This window comes from Grus americana, chromosome 4 (assembly GCF_028858705.1).
Source record: "Grus americana isolate bGruAme1 chromosome 4, bGruAme1.mat, whole genome shotgun sequence".
NCBI classification, from domain to species: Eukaryota; Metazoa; Chordata; class Aves; order Gruiformes; family Gruidae; genus Grus; species Grus americana.
Window position 1 is genome coordinate 16895125 of NC_072855.1, and position 26701 is coordinate 16921825.

General features: G+C 41.6%; 1 protein-coding gene across 14 annotated transcripts in view; it reads right to left on the reverse strand.

The window, feature by feature from the left end:
* The window catches only part of PROM1 (prominin 1), a 66232-nt gene extending 40511 nt beyond the window's left edge, over positions 1–25721 (reverse strand). For 5 of the 14 annotated variants that reach the window (XM_054825024.1, XM_054825019.1, XM_054825023.1 and 2 more), the window contains exons 1-3: positions 25098–25233; positions 17420–17833; positions 1041–1099 (exon numbers count right to left, since the gene is read on the reverse strand). In XM_054825024.1, the coding sequence (XP_054680999.1) occupies positions 1041–1099; positions 17420–17639 (279 nt within the window). In that variant the 5' untranslated portion in view covers positions 17640–17833; positions 25098–25233. Of the gene's footprint in view, positions 1–1040; positions 1100–17419; positions 17834–20067; positions 21127–21764; positions 23249–24130; positions 24150–24427; positions 24569–24773; positions 24952–25097; positions 25234–25439; positions 25535–25660 lie in introns of those variants that run through there. The other 9 variants (XM_054825018.1, XM_054825012.1, XM_054825013.1 and 6 more) reach the window with 8 other exon arrangements.
* Between the last annotated feature and the right edge of the window lie 980 nt (positions 25722–26701).

Below are 26701 nucleotides of genomic sequence, written 5' to 3' on the forward strand. Positions count from 1 at the left end.
TGCCAACCAAGTCTGCCCCACATTCCTTGCTGGGTGCGCAGGCACAATCGGTGAGGCATCACTCTCACAACGACCCCACCAAACAAGCATATGGGACTGGCAAGAGTCACTTGATGCAGCATAACAACAATACTCACACACTTGGATGTCATGCAGAGGTTATCAAGCTACTGGAGCAACAGGATAGTTGTCAGGAAGACACGAAAGCACAAGGCTTTCCTTTCCCCCTTCAAATCCCAAGATCATTCAGGTCATCCTGATTCAAAGCAGTAGCTCAGTGCCTGTACGCCAATCACCATACTCATCTTCCTGACAGGTACACCACACCGCAGGGACTACAAGTAAGTAGCTCATAATGAAGTAACTTGTCCATTGTGTGGTCATGGTTAAGGTTCCTACTGCAGCAACTCAATCAGCAATACTGTTTCGAAAATGGGCTACTGTCCTTGAGAATAGCACATTACATTCTATCTTTTCTTGCTATCAGATATCCTAAGAATTTAAACTGCCACAGGATAACCACAAACCTACAGAGAGAATGGAAATATCCTTGATGTGATTAGCGCACTACATAAACTAAAATATACTTTATAAGTAGGCTATGGAAACTTTGTTTTACAAAGGCACCACAAACAGCATATAAATTCAACTTTTTGAGGACAACAGCTGAAGCTAACATAAGAGCTGAGCAGTAATGGTTCTCTCTAAGCGTTTTTAAATAAAAGCAATATTTTTCAATACAAAGAACTTTCAATCGTCATGCAACAGACACCACAATCACATTATGGCTGGAATTTATAAGTGACCCTTAACTCTGTGTAGCTTCTTTACAGTGGCCTATAAAATTTTCTTTGTAATATTTTTTGAAAGGTTTTGGTCCCCCATTTTGTATGAAACCATCAGACTTGTTATTCACAAATTTCATCCTCGCAGCCTGTTATAGCTTTAAAATACTATTTCCTGGTTTAGAAACAAAACTGAATTTCAAAGTCAAAGTCATTGTTTTCATTATTTTATGCAGATACACATAGACAATTTACCTTTTGATAATCGCCCTGTGTATTTCCAAACTTCTGCTGTGCTAATTTTCTGATGAGATCTGAAAATAAGCAAGAATATTCCAGAGTTTTAAACAACATAAATTATAAAAATGAGAGGAGGATGGTATGAATTCTACTGTTAGATAGGCAAGATGAAATTAAGAACAGACATCAACAAGATAGGCAAGCACATAAGTGTTTCCATAAACCTGTCTAGTAACAATTTTTAATCAACTGTATATTTTATGAGCTCACAGGAAGATAACCAGGTTATCTATCAATTAATCAATTCCCACTGAAATACAGCAAAGGTTTTTCCAAGGTCATCCTCCATACCATAAAATTATTAAAAGTTAATCACAAACTTATCAATTACTTGGACAATATTCTGGGTAACAGCTTTGCTTCGTGTTTATGCCAAGTATACATATATATACACACACACACAGAGAGTGCATTAGATTACATAATATGCAAAACAAGCATGTTAATGATGACTTCTTGACTGAATGGTACAAAGAAGAAGGCCCTTATCTTGCCAACATTATCCCAATCTTTTTTTCTCTCCTCTGGACCAACAGCCTTTGTATGGAACACAACCAAAACAAATCAGAAAGCCTAACACATGCCAACTTACTGTGTGTGCAGCTCCATCTAACATACTAATTTCTAACTTGTTCACAATATAGACAAAATACAGCAACCACAGAAAAAAAAGTAGGAATTTAACACAAATAGTGCCACTTAACATTATAAATATCATTTCACCACACCAGTTTCTTTCAGTAAACCCCAGCAGCTGGAATGAATAGATCCCTTTTGGGGACATCACCAGCCTGCTCTTATGGAGGTTTTGACAACCCTACAGGAACTATGCTGGGAACTGTGGCTCCCAGTCATTGCTGTGACACCCTCCACTTGAAGAGGGGCACCACCAGCTCTGCAGACCCTCTGCCCCAGAGGGCATCAGCAGCTCTGGGTGTGCTCCATGCTAGGTTGTGTAAAAGCAGCTGTGTTTGGATGTTTGGGAAAAATGACTGACTGAACTTCTGGTCTCCTCTGATGAAGGGGAAACACATTAGGAAGGAGCATACTACACCAAGCAGCAGCACTCTGCCCCGCCATGTTCATACAGAGCTGGACTTCATGGTACTATTGCCCTATCGTTAGTCTCCCCATATGCAAATGAACGTACTTGATAAAAACCTCCAGTAAGTTACCTATCCTGGGGATCCATAAAGGACTTCAAGGTTCAAAGCTGATTGTTTACCTCCCAAAAATCCAAGCCCTCTCAGAATTTATTGTAGCACTTGTGAAATATGTTCAGTGAGTTCACAGTGACTGCGATCTCACTCCTCTCTAATCCTGCACGTGGCTCAGAAAAACAAATCCCTAAGCAAACAGCGCCCATAGTCCTCCCTCCCCAACACCCTGCACTCGACTGATCTGCAAGTTGAAGAGATCCTGAAGAGTACCCTCACAGAAAACTGCATCCAAGGAAAGAAAATACACAATGGTGAAGCAACAATTGCTGTTTTAAGGAACGTACTGCCTGCAAGGAAGCTGCAGCCAGCAAGACTGCCAATTAAAAAATAAAAAACCCCAAAAATCTGTTAACGTATCTCAGGAGTGTCAAGCCACAAATCATCCAGACAGGAAGTATATTCTGTAACGCAGAAACAGTGCTAGCAGTAGATTATCAAGGACTCTCTATGGTGAGGCAACCTCATTTTGGAAAGATTATACATAAGGTAGAAGATAAGGCTGAATCCCACAATAACAGAAGTAAACCCAAAATACATGTAGAATGAGCACCCAGGAAGAACAAAAGAGTTACTATCCCTGCAAATCTTTTCAAAGAAAGGGCACACACCACTGCATGGGCAACACACAACTGATCCGCTGCTGCAGCTCTGAGACATCCTGCACACTGGGACCAGCATAGTCCTCCCTGTATGGAGGCCACCCCAGGCAGCATCTGTGTTTCTCTGGGAGTTTCAGCAGCTGCGAGGTATACAGCCAAGTGAGGCAGAACTGCACAAACCCCAAAGATACCATTCACACTGGTTGTTAGACAATTTTTTCTTCTTCAGCAGAGATAACATTTCTTTCTTCTTTTTTATGTCTATATACTTACCACGTAAATAAATTTAAGAAATGTTGGTGCACAAAATATAAATGCAATGAACTTTCTCTACAGCTAGATGTCTTTTAGCAAGCAGTAAAAGGGCTAAAACGACCCTGTTGTTTACACAGTCAATCTTTTAGCATTGTATGAAAACACACTGCAGAACAGCCACTAAAGAGAAACTTCTACCAGTTTAAGTGAGAATGCAATTGGGAAGGAAGACAAAGGAATAGCTTCTGCAACCTCCAAATGCAGGAGCCAACTGCCCAGGATGCTGTGGAATTACCCTCCTTGCTGCTACTCAAAGGCCAACCTGCCCTCTCTTCCAGGCTGCCCCTCACTCAGAGGTTCATCTTGCTTTGGAAAAAGATTGGATCCGATGACCTCTGGAGGTCCATTCTGATCCAAATTATTCCAAAGTTATCCTACACTCATCATGACTTTTTATTATAAATTATTTAATGGAGCAGTGAAAGCACTGCCAGGAAGCATGTGAGAAAGCTAAATTTTATTATTGACAAAAACTGCCTTTGATACATTTCCTACTGTCGAGAATTGGTACAAGATGAAATTTTAAAAGCATTAGCCTTTCCCATTATATAAAAGTTGAAAGAATTTACCCGTTCTTCCAGTTGAGCATCTGTCCCCATCATAAATTAAAATTAAAAAACCTCAACATTTCAAAGTTTTACATACATCTATACACACACATATATTTATGGGCATCTGTATGCACATGTAAAACTACTCAAGAGAAACAGAGGATGGTTGAGGCTAGAAGGGATCCCCCCCTAGATTGTCCAGTCCAATCCTCCAGCTCAGTGCAAAGTCACCCACTGCAGGTCACCCAGGGCCACATCCAGTCAGGTTTTGAGTATCTCCAAGGAGAATATCTAATACTTAAAAAAACCCAAACCTAAAACACCCCCCCCACCAAAAAAAAAAATCCCACCGAACAACAACAAAAAAACCCCTGCTCTGATTACTTGTGATATGCTTAAATTGCTCAGAATGCTCCTAATTCACATTTTTTATTTATACTGTTTCCATAATTTATAGCCTGCCAGTCAAAAAAACCCAACAGAAATCAACCTGAATACACTATCACAAACTGATGTAGAAACAAGCATTTTTGAAATTTAGAGGCTCTAAAGCCTGTTCATCCAAAAACAAAACACCTTTAGGTTTAGAATAAACAAGAAAGCCTGAAAATACATACAAAAAGGTACCACATTAATTGAATAAATTAAATAATGAGAACAATACAGGTTTCATAGATAGCATAATGGCCACTATTACACAGCCCATTTTTTCCCCTTAATTTTCCAGAATGTGAGATTTGCCCGCTAAATAAAGATTTACTACTTATATTACTTTGCAATGATTTTCAGAAGTAACATAATGTTTCAGGGTATTTTTCTCACCAGGCAGCACACAGTGATTGAGCAGTCTTTGCCACGAATTTACTATTTCAATAGCCTTCAGTATCAACTGGATTAGACATATTCCTAGTTAATTCATTTCAGATGAAATGGGGAAGTCATATATATACATCCATAAAGAATAATTTTGGCTATAACTGAATGTGAGATTACCTGCAGTTACTCACCCATACACCTGTAAGCACAAACATGCCTTAGTGGTTTTGCAGCATCAGGAATCTCCCTGCTCATTGCAGAGGGGTTGGACTAGATGGTCTTTCAAGGTCCCTTCCAACCCAAACCATTCTATGATTCTATTAGGTTTTACACACATCAATAGTAATCACAGTTACAACTGCAGTGCTTCAGGGTTAAGTGAGGGAACATCCTGTGCCAGGTACTGTGTAAACACAAGCATCATGTTTTCACATATGGCTACACTGCTTACTGTAGCAGTGAAGAAACACCTCAGCTCACATTTAATTCAGCCTGTGATTTTGGTTTGCTTTTATGAAGCATCTTTCTTGCCTAGCTAGGACATCTTATCTCTAGCATTCAAATAAGTTTTTATTTAAAATTGAATTAAGGTAGCTCCACACAACTCTTCTGCATTACTGGTAGAGTAGCACCTTGATGTTGATTTCTGTTTCAAACATAAAATTGCTAGGAAGGTGTGATAAAAAGTGGTGTCCTCTACTTTCAAATTAACAGGATTACTTCTGAAATCTCAGCTTGACCAGCTGCACACATTGTTTCACAGTACCAGTAATCCAAGGCTTTAACCCCAGTGATAAACCGTGTTCTGTGCTAAAGAGATTTACCTTGTGAGGCTCACTTACACAGCTAATTATATTGCTGCTTTGCTCTGTCTCCTTCCTGCTCTCATCACACATGCGAAATGCCATCTGCCCTAGTAAATCTAACTAGCCAGATGAACTGTTAATTTACCAATGCAATTTGTGATGAAATATTAAGCACCTGTGAGAAGCTCCAGTTAAAAAAAAAATAATCACCAACTCCTGCATTGCATGAGTATTGTGTACATACACTCAATATCTCATTGCCCAGGCAAGAAAATAAGGTTAGCACTAGGCTTGCTTCTTAGAACTGCTCTACAAAAAAGGATAGCAAAAATAATAGAGATTAAAAATAAGCTATCTGGCTATTAAGTACCAACATAAATTAGTTACAAATTCTTCTGCCAAGACAGCTTTTCAAACCTAGGTGACAGGAAAACAGCTGGAGTAAAACCTTTGGGAATGTTATGCTTTCTCTTCACTCAAACAATTCCACTGAGACAGTTCAGTTATAGTGCAACTCCAGTATTAATCAAATTATGCCAGAAATTAATTTATCTTTTTATGCATAATATAACATATTAGGCTTCTATTCTGAAAAGGACTTCAAGCAAACCAAAAAGAACCATGACTGAAGCATTCATGTCGCACTGGATGGAGATTTTTCAGAACAGGGGAGAATTACATAGATAATATACATGATAAATTAATAACTGCTTTAATGCTATCTCATTCTAGCGCAAAAAATAGTATTTCATCCCATTCCCCTTGATCTATTATATACAGAGTCAATGGACTACAAACACACTGAACAGTTCAGCATCTCTCTGAATATGGGTCAGTTTGACCACATTTAGTGTCACAAATACATAGCAATAATTAGTCTGAAATTAATAAATTACTTTAAGCTTGAGGTTTTTCCTATTTTCCTAATTATGACTCAGACTAATGAGTAACTCTTGAAAGTCAAAGAAAACTAGGAAAGCTGTATTAGCCTTTCAGACTTCAGAGATAAAAATCTTTCTGGTATCTTACAGGAAGTTTTACTGCAAGTTCAGTTTATTAACATTTTAAAATACTTGCTTTGACTTGAGTAGGGCTTTGGTTGCTTCCCCAAAGTTAGAAAGCCTCTAGCCATTAGCCTTTACTATGGTCAAATTCAGGTCTCATTGAAGAGGTGTGCTTCAGTGGGTAACTCAGGGTAACCTTTGGTCCCCTTTACTGCCACTACCTACGTTATGGCTCTGCTCACTCTTACTGCCCCTAATCCTGCACCCATCACTTGGCACTGGTTCTGCTGCAGAGCAAGGTGAGAGTTCAGCAATGTTGATGGCTGAAGAATCCACCATGCTCGTTGGTGCAGAGACTGCACTGCCACATTGCTCACCCCATGCAGTCTATCCTCTTTGCTCAGAGCAAGAAGAAAACTCACTCTGTAGGCCAAGTGGGAAGTCTCACAGACAAGATCTTCCTGCACAAACCTGGGAACATCAGGCTGGTTCAGCTTCCACCCTCCAGCTCCTTGCAAGAGGCTCTTCTGGCTCTCTTCCCTTGGGGCGCAACTCCTGAACAACACCTGCCTTCCCTCACTTCTGAAGCCCATACACAAGACCACCTACTTACACTACAGATATGGTGAAAGAAAATTATCTTTCAATCACCTGTTTATTCGCCTGCATTAAAGAAATAACGTGCAAAACCTATGATCTTAAACCATCAGCCATGCCTTTGCGCAAGAAAAAAGAGGCAAGTAAGAAAGGAACCTTGCTGATGTACTCACCACTGACATGCAAAATGAAGCCCTAGAACCTGTTATTCTACAATGTCTGGAAGAACTTGTTTGAATGGAGGTAAAAAATGACAAATACATACTAAATTGCTTAAGTATTTTAACTTCTCATCTGCTACAGTAATCTGTCTTTTCACCCTCTTCTGCCTTCAGTAAGCTGTTTCCTCTCATCAACATGATCATTGTCCATTCCCATTCTCTGACTCCACATTCTTTAATTACATGCTGATCAAAAGCAAGAGAAATAAGCTTAGTTTCAAAATCCAGCAACACACAATATGACACAAGCAAAAAAGTGTAAATGCATTTTTACAGTCTCGGCAGACTTGGAAAGCACATACTGCTTTATTCATAGTTGAAAGGACAAGCTACTAGACCACCAAGAAATGAGTCTTAGCTTATACTGGATGCACTGAGGGGCAATGTGAGAGGGGGCAGAGCTGCAATGTGAAGCAGGTAATGAAGAGATGAACACCTATGAGCAGGATTGAAACTGTACAAGTGGTCAAAATAGGGTGAGCTTTAACCAGAGCACAGGTAGGACTAAGCATGGTATGACTGCTGAAGATGAGGAATGCAGAGCAGCAACAGCTGCTTAAGGAACCAGGACATGAAATTAAGGAGACCCCCTTTGCACCCTTCCTGATGGAAAACACCATTGATCCACTGAAGAAATTATACAGCAGTGGATCAGACAACAGTAACAGTCAATGAACTTCACTCAAGCAGACAAAAAGTTCCCCAATTTCCCAAAAATATGGATGAAAATGGAAGTTTTATAAATTTAGCTTCCTCAAGGTTGTTATTAGTCAGGAAGACCAAACAGGTAATTTAAGTCTTCCACAGAAAATCATCACATCTTACAGCTGCCCCAAACTTGAGTTTATTCCTTTAGTGCAGTCACATTTTCTGTTTAAGTACATTCTGCTTTCCATCAATGTGCACAGACAACATTAAAGAGCCTGGTGAGGAAAAGATTTGAAGAAAAAAAGTAATAGCCACAATACTGACTGTTGCAGGACACCTAGAATGAAAGATTTCTCCTTTGAAAATAACCTTTGCAGGGACCTTCTAGTTGTTCTTTGCTACTTCTTGCTGAAGTTTTGGAAAAAGAACAAAAAGAGAGAAGCCTTTAGAAAAATCTTTGCTTAGGAGGCTGTAATAAATTTGCATACATCACACAGATACAAATTCAAGTAGAGGGCTTTGAAGAAGTATTCCACACAGAAACTGCATTCTCTCATTTTCTGAGGGCAACAAAACTTTTGTAGCACATTGTTTGTGCCATGGCAGCTATTTTTTGACACTTACTTTGTTTGCGACAGCTACCTAAAGTTCTCCTTAGGCCACCATCTGGTAAGGATTTACAACAGATTACTGGCAAAGATTTAACTTGGTGCGCTGTATATGCTTGTCTGTTTCAGCACACTGCAGAGAATGAGCAACTTCTTGCTAGTGTGGGTTGTGCAGACATACTAGATTTGTAACTTTGATCAAAATAGTAAATATTTAGACTGTATGAACAACAACATTTTTTCTACTCCTTTCTCTCCTCAGAAGTTGCTGTAAACTGAGAAAAGCACAGAAAATGGTCTCTTATATTGCCCAACTTGAATTATTGGAAATATGAACAAAGATATTCGGGAACGGCATGCTGGAGCCTTGCTGGTACCAGCTTTTAATTATCTCAGTGACTAGTGTTCTGGTAGCTTCACTGAGATTCCTCAGAATTCCCTGTTTTCCCATTTCTGCATGGGCCACTGTTTTCCACATGTTTGATAACTGTGGCATGCATATCGGTTCAAAGTACTACAGAGATCACTACTTCACTCAAAAAAAAATCAAAGCAAAAGTAAAGGTTGCTGCTCTGAAGAAAGTTAATTGGGCCTCAAGTTTGTATTTGTTCTGTACAGGTACATCCAGGCATCTTTCAGCTGAGTTAAACAGACAAAGTAATAGTTAGTAAGTAGTAAGACTATTCACATTCACAACTGTAATCACTGTTTAAAGTTATCAAAAATGATTTGGTATATTTTCAGAGAAAAGAAATATCTTTACTATGATACGATGAAATATAGGTCATAATGTAATCACAGAACTGTTCTTAGATGAGAAGAAATACATCTGTTTTTTGCAAAAATGTGTCAAAGCAGGTTTGTAGGTTTTTGTTGTAACTGGTAGGCTTACAAAGATGTATATACTGATAGATTAGTCAGCTTAAACTTAAAATAGCTGATATTCATGGCAGCTGGTTTCCCTTCTTACAAGATAACTTGCTTGTGGAAAAGGGAGAAGTATACTCAAAAGTTTTAATACCAATATGGAAAGATTTAATACTGCCAAAAGAATGACAAAATCCACTAAAATTAATACCTATACATTTAGTTTCCTCCAGCAACTTCTGAATAGTGCGTATTCACTTAGAATAAAGCATCACTTTTGTTAAGATCTAAGAGTTACACAAAGCATCTTGAAAAGCAAAAATACAGGGAGAAAAAAAGGAGAGGAAAAAAATGCAAATTCTCGTAATTTTCAACGTAATTAAACATTGAATATGAGGACTGTGGAAAGAAGATATGTTGCAAAGATCTATCAAAATCTTATTACTTTGGCTGACATCATTCAAGAACAAGCCATCACCAGACAAGACCCAGGAGTTTGTTGCTCTGTAAACAACCTAAGCAAATTGTCAGACACACACACACACACAAATAATCAGTGAGAGGGCTAGGCTAATGTTATCTAATTATGATGGTTTATAACAAAGAAAAGAGAAAGTCAAATGACTGCTTTTCCAATAAAGGGCAGTATCCATACAGTATCTCACATGATCAACTCAAAATGCTTCATAAAGGCCAAGATGATGAAGGAATTGAATTTTAAGTCCCTTAAAAGCTTGTGAAAACATTATTCCAGTAGTTCAGTGACATCCCCTCCCCCCCCCTCCTGGTCAGTTCCATAAACTACAAATTAGAAAAGAGTATGAGGTTCAACACTACGCAGATAGATAAGCCTGCAAAAATTAAACGGAGGGGGAGGATGGACAGCAAAGTAGTTGCCATCGTTAAGCCAGGAAAAATGATGAAGCCTCAGAGTGGCCTGAAAACTCCCACGACATCTGCAGTCACAGGTAAGTTTCAAAGAGCTTCACGCACAATACACACTACCAGAGAATGTGGCTGACCTAAAACCTATTCCATCCCACTTCTCACCATAAAAGATGCTGCAGGTATGCTCTGGAAATTTTAAATAAGCTTTAATGCTTTTAGTGGTTTAGATTTCCTGACTAGTTCTGTTAACAGAGGGAGGGACGCGCCTTCTTCACATGGTGTACTCTGATGGTGATTGTGCACTGGCATCTGAAAGGCAAAACTTAGGCTTTGACCATGCCGATGCCCAAGTTGTTTGTCTCTTTGCTATGAGATACAAAATAGGATGGCCAGCCTTTTAGAAGAGTTAAAAATGAATGCACACAGAGCTTAATTTAGTTTTTTACTGTAATTGCTAGTACATAGACACCGCACTCCAGTCAACATAGCTAACGTTACCATCCCCACCCCCAACACACAGACCACACAGTACTAATTATCTAGATATATGTATTTTTAGGACATGGTACCTTTGCTTTTTTTTTTTTAATATAGAAACCCTATCAATGAAGTTTCTTTACTTAGAATGCTAAACAAACAACAAGGCCACATTCTGTCACAATATCATCCTGTACCTCCCCTCCTTGTAGTCGGCATTCCTGGATTTAGCTCCACTCAGAACTCGTTCCCTGTGCACCAAGGCAGGGAACACCGCTGATCAGCTCTTTGGTTATACCTTGTGTCTCACATTAATGTCCACAGACAAACAGAAACAGGTCAGGACAGTTTCAGGCACTGGCCTGGCGTTGCCCATGCTGTAACTATTAGCAGGTTTCCTGAGACAACTCAGTACCTCACCCAGAAAATGCTCAACCCACTTGCCAGGAAACATTCCCAACAGACAGAAAGGACACAGCTGTCCAATTTGGAAGGGGTGAAAGGCAGTTTAGGTTTGGGAAATATGAGCTGAGTCTCAATACCACACAACTGTAGGCCTATTTTATTTATTATTATAATCTAGCCTTCAAGAGGCACCACTGCTTGAGGTGCCCTCCAGCCTATTACCACAACTGCCTGTGGTCATGCCACTTCTGAACATCCTGCCCACAGAACGTAACCAACTCCCTCAAACTCTGCTTGAGGTTCATTTTCAGTAGTTTCTCTCTTCTGTCCTAATAGTGTTGAAATTGTGAAGCTGGATTGTCATTTTCCAACTGCTGTCAAGGCATTTTTTTTTTCTCCCAGGCACAGCTGGCAGGCAGTATTAACCAGATCAGTGCAAGCACTGAGGATAACTGTAGAGAAAGGATTCCAGATGTGTGTACAGTGCAAGGCTTTCAGACAATCAGCTACACTACACTGATTAAAAAATCACTTGCATATTTTCCACTTAATACTCGTCCGCAAAAGAGATTCCTTGTTTATGTAATCCAAAAAAAGTGGGCAGGAGGACATAAGAGAAGTGTTAATGTCTCCAACCATAGTTTCCTGCAATAGCCTCTAGTAGATAATCTGTATAAGCCTCCCCTCCCTCAAGTCTCTGTCTCCCCCCTGTCCACAAAAAATCCTTTTGACAAGCAATCTGTTAGATAGTCTGCAGTTTGAAATAGTTCAGGGAAAAAGGAATTACTCTTCTGACACCTAAGAAATAAAAAAGCAGGCCTTAAATCTGCTTCACAAACATTCTCAGAGTGTTGCTTGTTTACTTGTATGTCATCAAGTAGAGCATGTCAACTTCCCAGCATGAAGTGAGCAATGATTTTTTGAACACTATTTCCCTAAATGTATACGAGTGGGCACAGAAAGAGGCTAATTTAGCTTGTATTTTCCTGCTGCTCCATCTTCCCCAGTATTTCCAACGTCAGACACAAGACATTTCTTTCAATGTATACACCATATTACCAAATAAAGGAGCGCTAAAAATCCCCCTTCTTATTCCAGTCCTACCCAAATGGCACCACCACTAATTGCTCTATGTAACCTCTGTCACTGAAACCCACATTTTTGATATACACACTTCAGCTACTACTCTAAATTCACATCACGGCTCTCCCCACAGCGCTGGGAAAAGAAACCAACAAAACCAACCAGTTACAGGGATGTGCTGAAGGCACTGACTCTACAGCTACTGACTTGTCATTTCACAATACAGCTTAGCCAATCTAACAGTTAACTTACTAGAGGGCAGGTCTTGCTCTTCCTCCCTTCTTCTCAGTTCCTGCACCAGCAATTGCATCTGTGCTCCAAACCCTGTTCCATAAGCTATAAGAAAACCAACTCACCTGCACAGGGGGATAGGTGTCAAACACTAGCTCAAAAAAGCAGTCTATCACATCAGTGCAGTTCCATGCCAAAACTAAAATTGATTTCACACAACTGGAAAAAAGATATTGTAATTTAAGTTCTTATTAAAAGGTCATAATTGCTTTGGGAACCTCAGCAGCATCTTACGTTGCTGAACTGCAGCATCTGCACATAAGTCAGAGCCAGAGTACAGCCCTTTCACCACGTGCCGGTGTGGACATGCCTAGCGTTCCTGGGAAAGCCTCAAAAACAAAAGGGCATTACTAGCTATGTGTAGCTGAGTTTAGCTCCAATGCTGCAACATCCACACACGTGTTTGGGGCTTTTTTTGTAGGGGAGTTGTGGAAGATTTATTACTAACAGGAAGCAAAACTAAAGTGGAAACGGACAGCCAAGAATGAAATAGTTACAAAAGGCAAAAAAAGTTAGTTTTACACACAAAAATATTCTGACTCTCCAAGTTTAACTGAGGGGGTGACAAGGTGTTGTAATTATTTGTTCTAGAACCTCACATCCGACACAGCTAATGTAATAAAATAAAAAAATTTAAAAAATCAGTATCCTAGGAGCTCATCATATCTACCCTACAACAGGGGTTTGCATACGCATTTTCTATTACAGCTATACTATCTAGAGATACACTGTGGATTTTCACATTGTTATGTGATTTTATTTTTCATGTGAAAATGTTTTAATTGCTGAACACACTCATGTGAGATATTAATTGCAGAGATGGGAACACAAGACTAACTTGCTGAACTTGACAATTTGTAGCTGCTTTAAAGGCTGCCCAGGTGAGGAGAAAGGAAGACCAAAAGTGGTCAGAGACAGGACTTTGCATTAAAATAGTCAAGTTCTGATCCTCAGTCTTATGCTCAAACTGTTCCACAAGTGAGACTCCACAAACAGAAAGAATTGAGAGTTGTAGTTCAGGTCTAAAAACCAGCTTGCTCTTGTCCCCCTAGGCAAACAGCACATTTAAACCCCCATACTATGTTTTGCCCAGGAAAGTCAACAGTTCGTTTTTATGTTAAAGTTTTATTCCCACTTCAGCAGAAACAGGGTTATCCAGAATAAAAAGGAGAAGCTGGAACAAAGCAGTTCATAAGTGGTACAGCCGTCCTGCAATACATTCAGATACAGCAGAGTAAGGTAAACAGGCCTGCAAGTTTTTGTCTTATTTCACCTAAAAATAGGAGCAGAAGCTTTATTCCCAGCTTGTTTCCTTTATGAACTCTTCAGATTTTCATTACAAGACACAAACTGTGAAGCTGAAGATTTGTTGTGCACATCCTGCTGGCAAGTGGAATCTCAGATTAACATCGTCTTACTGCAACTAACAACTGGTTTCCATGGGAACAAAGACAAAGCCATGATAAGATATTCACTGCAGCCAGAGGATCATACTGACCATGCCCTGTCTACACCAAGTTCACATCTGAAGGTCTCCAACACAACAGGTGACATGCACTATGTCACAGCCATGAACTGACTTAACTTTATTAATAAATTAATTCTTCGGCTTACAAGTTCTAAGCAAGAGAAAAACTGACAACTTGCTGTGTTAGATGTCCTCTTAGCCGAGTGATAGAAGCAACTTGTAATTTTCCTATTATCATCTATTATTGTAACTGGTGCTATTAACAGGAAAGAATAATGATGCTGTATCCTACACAGTCCTCAAGAAAAAGGAGTAGTAGCACCATCATCTGCATTTTACAAATGGAGAAAACAAGGCACAGCAAGTGACCTACCTACTGAGCCTCAGGTAGCAAACCAATGACTGAACACAATCTTTTTCACTCCAGTGTATCATTAACTCAAAGTGGAGGCTGTTTACCTGCATAACAGTTTACACTTGGGAGTAAATTCACTCCCATTTACACCAAATCATCATCTAGTGAGGACAAAAGTATTTGATTGGTGGAGTTTAAAGCAGAATCTATTTACACTCACTGAAGCATTGCAATCAGATATTCCAGTTCATTTTTTTAAACTAGTTTCTTGCCATATCCAAAGAGCACAGTGCTGGTCTTAAAGACTCAGCAATTTAAAAAAAAAAACCTTAAGGGGTTAGTTCCTTGCCCTGGTTCTGTTACTGTGCTTTACACAAGCACTATATTTAATCCCATTAATAACTTACCTATTAAATCTAAACCTAGATTAAGTTGTATGTCCACAAACCAGATGGCATGAATAAATTTAGAAGTGAGTAAATAATTACTCACTTGGATTTAACTAAAAAAAACCCAAAAAACAAACCACCAAACCCCAATAAACTTACAAAATATTTCTTGACTTTTTCTTTAAATGAAGTGATCCCTTCCAACTTTTAAGTAATATATAAGAACATTTATTTAAATGTTAAGGCTTAACAGTATGCAAATACTTTAAGAACAATGTTTCCTAAAGACTCTGATGTACTTCATGTTTTGCTTTATCATAACAGTATAAAGCTCATACTAGCTTTCTTCTTAAAAGGCATACTTGGGACTGAAGGAGAATGAATGTTATACTGTAACACATTCAGTTCCATCAGAGCACTACAGCAAGCACAAGAGTTACCTGCAAAGGCAGAAATATCTATATGCAATTACACAATCCTGTAACGTTTTTTCTTCCCAGTTAAGAGTACTAACAGTGGACTGGAAAACCAAACGCCAAGTACTTCCAAGTATTAGAAAAAAAGTATAAGATTACTATGGTCAAAGTGATTGATGACAAGTCCTGCACATGAATTGCACTTCTCCTCCATGTTACAGTTACATGCAATACAGCGGCATCAACCTGGAGCTAACTTCCGAAGCACCCCAGCTCAATCAGAATGACAAAGTTTTGAGTTAGAAACATCAAAAGATTTGCTTTGTGCCCATTTGTGATTATGTTTATTTTCATCTCTGAATCAGAATTAACTCTATTTCAAGTTGGCAGTTTAAAAAAAAAGCATTTCAAATATGTAACTACACCATTAATAAACTGAATGTGAAAATAGAACAGCATATGGCAAAAGAGATTATGGGGATTAACCAATTAAATGGTATGACTCAAACCGACATGATCCATCAAATCTGTGTTTTGCAGTGAGGTATGTGGGGGAATGGGAAAAGGACTTCACCTAATGCAAACAAAGGCAAACTTCTAAAAACAACTGATTTGGCAAAAAGTATCTGCAAGGAAGGAAGGAGAGGTTTGAGATGTTCAAAGCTTACAAGCTAACAACAAAGTAATTTACTTCTGGATGTCTCTTCCCTTTAATGCTGCATTTCACAACACCTACTTGATGCAGAACCTACTACAAGTAGTCTCACAGGACTATAACCTTGCTCATAAATTCTATACTCAATAATTATTTACATCCTTAGGACACATAATATTAACCTTGACACACAAGGTTACAAACCACATTCCTGTACCTCACTGAAATCAAGTTTCCACAATCATAATAGAATAAAATATTCAAACAGGGCTTTAGACAGAACAAAGGCCTGTTTCTAAGAGTTGAATGCAGATGACAATCCTAACATATCAGGTCTCAAAGAGGTAAACAGTTCATTTGCATATTTAATGTAAGGAAAGAGGCCACAAAAGCAGAGGTATCTGGAAACAGTTCCTCCAAAAGGTGACATTACTGTCAGCTTCATGCAATTGCCCTCATTACACCTTGTGTAAGATCTGCTCAGAAGACAGACCCTGCAGGGAACAGGCCAGGTTTTTGCTCTCCAGGTTAACATCTGGGACTCCGGGCATTTGTCTAAATAGAATTCATTCATTCAAGTTCATTTGAGCTCATGCTTCTACAACTATTGAACAAACATCAAAAAGACAAGCAAATAGTAGTTCACAACGTAACATACAGGTACGTGACCAAAGAATTTAAGACTTTAAATTACTAAAAGTTTTTATACGTAAATTGAAAGACGTATTACAAAATAATACAAACTCTTTTATATGCAGTTACAGCTAAACCAGCAAAAGGAATCAATTACAAACCAAAGCCATTCTTAGATTTTATTAAAGCTTCACCTCAATATAATTTTAAATGCCAATCTTATACAAACACATTAGCATTTTCTTTTAATAACTAAATGAAAAGAAAAAGCATACTGGAAAGTTAAGTTGATAAAGCTACCATATCCACAGATTTCTCAAAAACACCTTTTAATCAATGCAACCTCAATAAGCACATGCTTCTCATATCTTAACTTTTCCTTTAGAAAATGGACAACTTAGTAGGAAAGGAATGGAAAAAACCCCAAAACTCAATAAAGAAAATACAGTTTCAAGTCTTCAGCTTACAATGGAACAGGAAGTTACATGTGACTCTGTAATGGAACTGCCCTTATATAAAAATTGACTGTGGATGCACAAATGTGGAAATGAATGAAATTTATTTCAAGTTGCTAAGTTTCCATTTCCTAGTCTAAACTTTGTAACATTATAACCACCTGACTGCTTATAATATGCAAATCTCAGAGGTGTCTCTTATGGATTTAATATTAAATACAAAGCACTTTATGCTTTACTCCTATCTCATTCTTCTGAGCATTCATAAGAAAAAAGTTTCAGTTAAGAAGAAAAAAAAGCCTCAAGTGCATCAGTGACAGCTTTGAGATATGTAAGCAAAGTTCTGTGAAATTTCATCAACATTTCATTTTCATTAACAACTTCCTCCCCACTATGCCTAGCAGAAAAATGTTATTTTATATGGAACTGTACACATTTCCAGGCCAGAACACATGCTATAACAAAGCCCTTCATATCATTTACTTCCAGATTATGGTCTTGGTATCTACAACAGGATGAAGGCATCAATAACAATTTTTTTTTTAATAAAGTAGTTTATCTACTTACCTTGAGGAAAAGAATTTGGCTGCACTAAGTACAGAAATGCATGTACTATTTTAAACAAAATTCCTATTGGCCCAGGTTCATGGTATGCACCTGTATCATACGTCTTGGCTGGTACAAATCCAAAATCCAAAGTCCCAGGAGGCGGTTTGTATATACGCTGTACCTCTGAAATAGTACTTCCACAAAACAGCAGCAGCAGCAAACAGAGTTCCACAGCCATAGCTAGCAGTATTCATAAAATTGGAGGTAGAGATACTTGTCCCACCAAGTCTAGAGATCTTCAATGCATTCACTCGTGGGTTAGCTTTCTAGCCAGGAAAACACTGGTGTACCTTCACACCTATTATTCTTTAATGTATTCTTGCTTTGGAGTGGTACAGAAGCCTCTCATGGATATGACTCAGCGCACCATCTCTGGTAAAAACAAGAAAGAGCTCGTTAAAGTGCGTGCAAGCAAACAGTAAAGTGCAAGATAACCTGCAATTTTCTGTGGAAATTGAACATATCAATACTTGTAAAAGCAAGCCAGATAGAAAAGAGAGAAAAGATTGAGGTTTGTGAATATGATGATCTACTACATACCCTGTACTTGAAAGAGGGGGGAAGAACAATTATGCATAGTTCCAGGTCAGTGAATTTTCAAAAACAAACAGAGCAGAGCATTGGGACAGCTCCAAGGGAAACAAAACTAAAGCAACAATGTATGAATTGCACTTCTGACAATATGTCACCTCACAACAGTTACACAATGCATTTAGTCAGCCACCTGATGTTACTGTAGTTGATGGCAATTATTACCTTCTATTAATTCAAACTATCTCAAGGTTCTCCTTTGGAGCTGGAGAAGTCAACTCAATTTTTACTCATAGCTCACTAAAGCTGAGCAGCATTAAGATGACTTTGGATGCTTACACGTTTGAGAATGTTCTGAATCTACAAAAATCGTAGCGGTTTAACCAACTGCCACTTCAGAAACATAAACTGAACCACCCCCTGCATTTCCAACAAAACATCTTCATCTACCTGGGGCTAGGTAAGACTCCTTCACTTCTGCATGGGCCACAGTGGCCTCCAAGGAAACAGACCAAAAAAACTAAACAAAAGGCAAGAGAAAAACTTCTGCCCCTTTCTGACTTGGGAAGTTGCACATGCTTGATGAGTGCGCCAGTGATCACTGCAGTGACTTTCCCACCTGTCAGACCAGCTTATCTTTGAAACATCTTTTGTGATCTACCAGAGTGCCGCTGGTGGGGATGCCTGGAACACGCTGCTCGTGACAAGTTGCCCACTTCAAACTGGAGAGCACCCAGCACAAACTGCCTTTGCTTGGCATACTTGTGCCTCTGTTGCCTTTTTCAGTAGCACTACCTAATAAAAACGTTTTTAATCTCCACCTTGGTGTTCAGACCATTCACTTGCAAGAATGACAGCAAAATAATAAAAACACCTCATGGCGTCAGTCAGCCCAATCCTACACCAACACCTTGACTTCCAAGGTACTTCCAGGTCAAAGAGACTCTAAGGACACTAAGACTTCAAAATTGGTATTAAGATGAGACTTAAGTCTCTTCCATGCTTTACAGTCTCTGGTAAAACACAGGCTACCTTCCTGAAAACCAGTACTGACTTGCCAGAAATCCTCCTGCAGGCTTGTTTAACAGTCCATGCTGCATTCAAAGGACAGAGCAAGATGAAGAAAAATATGAAACAAAGGAATACAAGACCAGATCAAAGAACTAGACAGTTTTGTTTCCCTGAAGTCCAACTGAGCTAAGAAAACCTCAAAGCTATCTTTCCCCTTCATGGCTAGTGAAAACCAAGAAGAATGAACAGTAACAATGCTATGAATAGCAGAATTACCCAAGCCTTATTCAAAAAGGCGGTGTTAGCAACCACTCTGAAATATGATGCTCAACACTTAGAACACATCAAACCATGAGTATTTTCCTATCTGGAAAAGAATGTTTTGTTGAAGAATAATGAAAGGGAAAAAGCAAGTCCAGATCAAAAATACTATTTTTTCTCCTTTAATTTTTTTCTTGACACTAGTTTTCTTCAGCCTAAAAGATATTTTTCAGTGGAATTTTCTTTTATGCACTTATTTCTCTAGGGCTGAACACAGAAGCGGTCAGAAACTGAAAATCGCTTAGGCTGCAGTTTATTATCAAATCTACAGAAACTCTACAGGACAAAATATCACAAGACCAGAACTAAATGGCGAAAAAAAAAAAATTTAATTTGCCTTAGTGACAGAACAGTGAAGATCATACAAGCTTGATACAGTATAGTTGTGGTGGGTTGACCCTGGCTGGGGGCCAGGTGCCCACCAGAGCCGCTCTATCACTCCCCTCATTCACGAAACAGGGGAGAAAAGGTATAACGAAAAGCATGTGGGTCGAGATAAGGACAGGGAGAGATCACTCACTAATTATCGTCACAAGCAAAACAGACTGAACTTAGAGAGGAAATTCATCTAATTTATTACTAAGCAAAACAGAGTAGAGGAATGAGAAATAAAATCAAATCTTAAAACACCCCCACCCCTCCCATCCTCCCAGGCTCAACTTCACTCCTGGCTTCAACCTCTGCCCCCCACCCCCAGCGGCACAGGGGGACAGGGAGTGGGGGTTACGGTCAGTTCATCTCACGTTGTTTCTGCCGCTTCTTCATCCTCAGGGGGAGGACTCCTCTCATCGTTCCCCTGCTCCAGCATGGAGTCCCTCTCATGGGAGACAGTCCTTTACGAGCTTCTCCAACATGAGTCTCTCCCACAGGCTACAGTCCTTCACGAACTTCTCCAGCGTGGGATTCTCCCACGGGGTGCAGACCTTCAGGAGCAGACTGCTCCAGCGTGGGTCCCCCATGGGGTCACAAGTCCTGTCAGCAAACCTGCCCTGGCGTGGGCTCCTCTCTCCATGGGTCCACCGGTCCAGCCTGGAACTTGCTCCAGCGTGGGCTTCCCACGGGCCACAGCCTCCTTCAGGTGCCTCCACCTGCTCCGGCGTGGGGTCCTCCACGGGCTGCAGGTGGAATCTCTACACCCCCTCATCCTTCCTCCATGGGCTGCAGGGGGACAGCCTGCTTCACCATGGCCTTCACCACGGGCTGCAGGGGGATCTCTGCTCCGGCGCCTGGAGCACCTCCTGCCCCTCCTTCTGCACTGACCTTGGTGTCTGCAGAGTTTCTTACATCTTCTCACTCCTCTCTCCAGCTGCAAAAGCTCTCTCTGTTTTTTTTTCTTCTTAAATATGTTATCACAGAGGCACCGATTGGCTTGGCCTTGGCCAGCAGCAGGTCTGTCTTGGCTGGCATTGGCTCTATCAGACACAGGGGAAGCTTCTAGCAGCTTCTCACAGCTGTAGATCCCCCCCTCTCCCGCTACCAAAACCTTGCCATGCAAACCCAACACAATAGTTCCACTTGGTTTTCTTAAAAAAAGTTTTGACAGTTTTTGTAAGTAAAGTTTAGTTTTCTGAAGATTTCTCAAGTACAGTTGCAACACTTCAATGAGTCAGGAGAAAAAGCTCACACATGGTGACTGAGCTCTGATTCCAAGAGTTAAGGAAAGAGGTCAAAAAACATACAATGTAGGGAAATGTTAGGTGTGTTTTTGAAAGATGAAATTGAGAGGAACATGGTCTCCATAACTGGTGTCTTAAGGCAAAGCTAGAAGACAGGGCATGTTCTTTGTAGTGCATTCTGTTATGCTAGAGACAGGGCAGATGATGACAAAGTACATACAGTTTAAATTCTCCTTAATCTCAAATCTGACAAAAAAATAATTGTATCTAATTGTACAAATATGCAAATAAAGCACTATCAAAATGTCCTCCCAATATAGGAAAATAAACACTATGCCTGCATGGAAACGTGAAGTCGTATATTAACCAAGACAGAAAGCTGGCAGTTTTAAGACAAGGACACTATTGAAATTGCAAGGATACTGTACTGCAGAAACAAACAATATTCTGCTAAGTGGAGACACATAACCAGCTTTCAATTTCAAAGACACTACTAAAGCCTCCAACTCTACATAATTTTCAGTTAAGCTTTTGTAAAGCTCAGAATTTTTCAGCAAAGCAGGGGGGTTTCTCATAAATCAAAGAGCCTGCAGAATTCTGACCTTACTCTCTTCCTCTCCCTTTGTTGGCAAATATATCACGATAAACATGGTATATATAATCTTACTGGGTAATTCCTCCAGGCTGGCACCAAATCTTCTCTATATTACATAAAACACTAATGTATTTCCAAGATTACATTAATAATGATCAGAAACTTACAGAAACACTACTAAACCTATAACTCAGGATACCCCTGAGCATTCAATATGTATTCAACCTACCTAAAAACAACTCAGATGTAAAAAGCTCCCAGCAGTTATCCTTGTCTTGATATCTAAAAGAAACTTAGCTGGGAGCATATTAGTAGTTAAATATGCTAGACAAGCAGACGAAGAATCTATCTGTGAAATTTGTAATTGTGAGAACTGCAAGAATGACATACATATGAGTGACATAAAGAGAATTACTTAGCAGTACTTGTCATTGCAGCATGTGGCCATCTCATTTCCTCAGAAACAGCATGGCATCACTGCAGTCAGTGAGCTACCATAACTGCCAGTACAACTCTCCCCAAGTCCAAATAAAGAGTCAATGAAAAAAAGCTGTGTGAACCTTTGAAGTGCTTACATTAATTATCAAATAAGATATCCATTTCATTACTATGTTTATATAAAAAAACAAACCATGTTAAGTACTTAATAAATTAAACACTTTCATTATTATATATATCTTACTTTCTGTGCAGTTTGCAAGTGCCCATCTTTAAAAGACTAGAGCTTTTGCTTTTTATTCTGCAGCTGTCACTAATATTCTCCACATATGAGTCACTAAGCATAATTCCTGGGGTCTTAACCACTATCTGTGGAGAACGCCATCACTCTTTTACCAAGTATGCTGCAGTATTATCATCTCTCTGATATATCTTACTTATTATTAAAAATATTGTAATATTTTCCAAAACCAATAAAGCTTCAACAACTCCACTGTATGTTTAAGAGGGGGAGAGGAGACACAGCAAGAGATGCAGAAGTTCAGCAACTGCTCATATGATACATCAACTCCAACAGAGCAGAGCTCAGAAACAGCATGATGTCCAGCTCTTTGTTTCAACAGGACTGACCTCCTTCTGTTTAACACTGCAATCCACGCAAATACAGCGCTGCAGTGCAGTGATGCAACGATGATTAACCATGTGAACTGAAATTCAATCAACCAGAGGCTAGACTGCTAAAGCTCAATGTGGAAGCCTGCTGGCAGCAAACCACAAGGGGATGGTGGAACATGCAGTTGTCCATAGGAAGCCCACACAAATGATCTGGCTACGTTTGTTACAATTCTGAATTAGTCACTTGAAAAACCCAAGTCCATAATCCTCTTCAGTGAGGTTGCTCCAATGAGAGCAGCCACCATGAGAGTGAAATGCATTAAACCAGCCACAAAACAGATAATTACAAGTAGGCTACAACTCCTAAGTATGCATAAGAAAAACCCCAACCCACAAACAGCACCTTCCCATTCAAGAAACGTAACACAGCAAGCCAAGCTAGATGAGGGCAAGTTAAAAAGGTACAGTTTTCTGTTACAAAATCTGTCCTAAGCCTACTACCAACAATTACCACCTGTTGCAATAGGAGGAGTAGGAAGCAAATAAACCTAGCAAGCACTAGGGATTGCAGAGTAGAGTCTGGCAGCACCAACAAAACCCAAACAAATAGAATCTTCCACACAAGGTAGCCTCAGTACGCATCTGACATGCTTGCTATATGCTCAAAACAAGCGCTCAGGTCAGAAAAACTGGATATTCAGAATCCAGGTTGGTTTTGAACAGCTACTTAATATTTTAAAAATAAATAAATAAAAAGGCAACACCAAAAAAACCTGCTGTTTTACAAGTCACAGCAATTCGCAAACAGCAACAGACCTGTAAAAAGTAATTCCAAGTGAGATACCTTCCCCAGAAGATCAGCAAGTCTGATTTTCAGCTGACTGCCTAAATGTTTAGAGTATATTTTCACTAACTGAACAAAAAAAAAAAAACCACAAAACCATGATTTTAAGTGGTACATTTACCCTAGTATTCATAGAGCATTCTCTTGTGAGAGCACTTTTCAGCATCATATAGAAAATTTTAAAAGACAGTAAAGCCAGCCCATAAACAGGCAGGCGAACTGATGAGGGCTACGTACATGTCCCAATAGTAATGTACTGGGACGACAGACCCAGCATACTCCCACTGGCAGCCGAGACCAAGTTTTTCCCTTGTCGTATTTCCAATTACTAAAACTGTAGAGACCTCTTCCTCTACCACGCTGCTTAGTCCTTGATCTGCAAACTGCATAGTAGCACGGGTACCGCAGCTCTGCCCCTGCTGGAACACCGACCGATTTGGTAGTTTCTTCAGTTGCTCCCCTGCAAGCTTGTGCAGAGAAGGACACAGCCCATGTTTACCACCACATCTGCCCCTTCCCACCCGCTCTCGGATGAGGTCCCCAGCTCACAGCTGAGCTCACCCCTGCCGAGAAAAAGATTTGACCACCCGGGGTGGGCTGGCACGATCTGCCCAGGTGCACACCAAGCAGCAAGCGGCCGGCAGTGCCGCCTCAATTAACTCCTCCGAGGCGGCGTTCGCCGCAGCGCGCTGCCGTACCGAGCGGGGACGCCCGGCGGGAACGGAGGGGCCCCTCTCCCCGCTCACATCCACAGTGTCACCGCAGCGCCAAGGCAGGGTTTTCCTCCCTGCTTCCTCCACCCCTGACCAGCCGATTTCGAGGCAAGCACGGAGTCCCCGTCCCCCAGCACCTCTCAGGCCCCCCCCGCCCCGAGCAGGTGCCTTCATCGGGCGCCCTCCTCCCCGCGGAGGGGCTCCCCCCTCTCCCCGGAGATCTCCGGAGCTCTCCCCGCCCCATTCCCGCCACCCTTCTCTCTTCAGCGGCCAGGGACTTACAACCGGTTCCCGATCCCTCCTCGGCCGGCCCCGCCACACACGGCCCTCCAGGGAGGAAAGCCGCTTCACTCGCAGCAGCCGCGCCCGCCGCTCCGCTCTCCTCGGCGGGCGGATCCGCCCTCGCTCCCCGCGGACCGGCACACACCGCCCCGCCGTACCGTGCCGCAGCCCCTTCCCCCCGGCCAAACCCGTCCCTCCCGCAGAGCCCCTGCCCTCACGCCCGCGCCCTCGGATCCCTTCAGTACAGACCTGCCCAGCGACCGCCCCCTCTGCCCCCGCCTCACCCCGCGCTTTTAGGGCCGGGGCTTCCCCCCTCAGCACCTCCGTCCCGCCACTCCCCGCTCACAGGTCGCTTTCCCAGCCCCCACCAACCCCTTCCGCGCGGGGGGCCTCCTTCCTCGACGGCCACTCGCCCCCCTTCACTCGGCTTCCCACAGCGGACCCTGCCCGCCGACACCTCTCCTCCAGCGGGGGAAGGGGCCCTCCCCCCCCGCGGCCGCACTGCCGGCCAGGACCTTCTGCCGCCCGCAGCGGGAGCAGCCAAGGAAGGCAGAGGAGCCCGAGCCCCACCCCCAGTGCTGCCTCCCCCAGCCCCGCCGCGGGCAGAGTGGCGGTGGGGGAGCGCTGCCCAGCACCGCTCCTCACGTACTCCCCGCCCGGCAGCACTCACCGGCGAGGCGGAGAAAGCAAGACCGAGGCACCGCACAGCCCGCTCCGCCTGCCGCCTCAGAGCGCCGCGGTGGTGGTGGCAGTGCTGCCCGCGCATGGATTATAGAGGGCGGGCTCTGCCCCGGGCCGGGGCTGCGGGACCACCCCGGCAGGCTGGGGCTGGATGGGGGGGAGGAAGAGGAGGAGCGTGAGGTGTTTAACCGCGGAGGGACCCGCCGGGCGAGCGGTAGCTGGGAAGAAGGAAAAAGCCTTCGTGCCGCGGCTATTTAAACGTGGCCGAGCGGGTCAGGCTGAACCTGTACCCCTGCAGGAAGGCGGGTAGGAGCATGCAGCCGCTGCCGACCTGTTGCTCCCCGGACTGGGCAGGCTCTGAGGCGGGACGTGGTCCCTGCCCTGGTCCTGGCCGGGAAGGTGCCCCGAACGCCGGAACCAACAGCCGGCCTCCGCGGAGGCGCGTCCTTCCTTTTCGCCGCCAAGGGTGGCCGTGCCATTTCTCTCTGGCGGCTTTTCCTAGGGCCTGGTTTGAGTTCAGACGGGTTTGCTTTTCTTATCAGAGTGACTTACCCCATAAGCTTTTGGAAAACCATCTTGTTGTACCCTTCCCGAGGGGTGTCTTATTTCCTGATGAGGTTAGAATTTCTTTTAGGGCTGGTGTCTCCGTTCCTTAGTGGTTTTTGTTTCTGAGGGCCAGTGATTTACTGGTAAGACAAGAAGCATTTTTCCTATGCGTCACAATACAGTAACATACACTTCCAAAGGCTCCTGCACTTTGCTCCTTCTGCCCTTTGTGATTTTTATTTGCAGCTTTGATATTTTAATATTGTTCCCCCATTGCAATATTAAAACATAAATGTTATTCTTGCCTCTCTTACTTATGCATTGGCAGGCAGAAAGAAATCAAGGCAACAACTATGGCAGCGGTCTGTTTTGCTAATGCAAGTTTGGCCAAGCATCGAATGGTTTTCCCTCAAGTGGTATTTGGTGTCGCTGAATTTTACCTGTATGTCAGCTCAAGGCATTTGCCAGCAACGCACATCAAAGAAGAAGTTGCCACATTGGCTGCACATAGAAAGAACAACTATCCTGACGAGGGCTAATCCTGGACTTGTTCAGCAGGAGGATATGTAGTGATACAACCCAAAATGGAGTGGCACAGAGCTCAAAGAAAGGCTCATGACCTAGTTCTTGTCGTAGTTCTCATACACACCCTAAGCCAAAGAGGGGCAATACTGTAGCCTTGGGGAAAACACAGAACATCTTGACAAAAGGACAAGTGTGTTAAATTAGCCAGATAGTCCTCAAATCCAGAAGTAAAGCTCCTGTCTTAAGCTTTAGATGAAAAAGTACAAGAGAATATTCCTTCCAAATAATGTGCTGTGAGTGCCCAACACTTAATCAGATGATCTGGTGAATTCCATTCTTTTGCTCCTGTATGGTGTTAAAACAGAAAGGCCAAATCTCATTGGTCTCATTTACTCATTGACTGATTTTAAACTGCTGAGCGAAGGCATATGGCTACAGTGATAAATAACCACAAGGGTGGAATAGTCTGTAGGAACCTGAAGAAAATGTGGAAATGTGGAAGAGAACAGCATGGAATGAAAG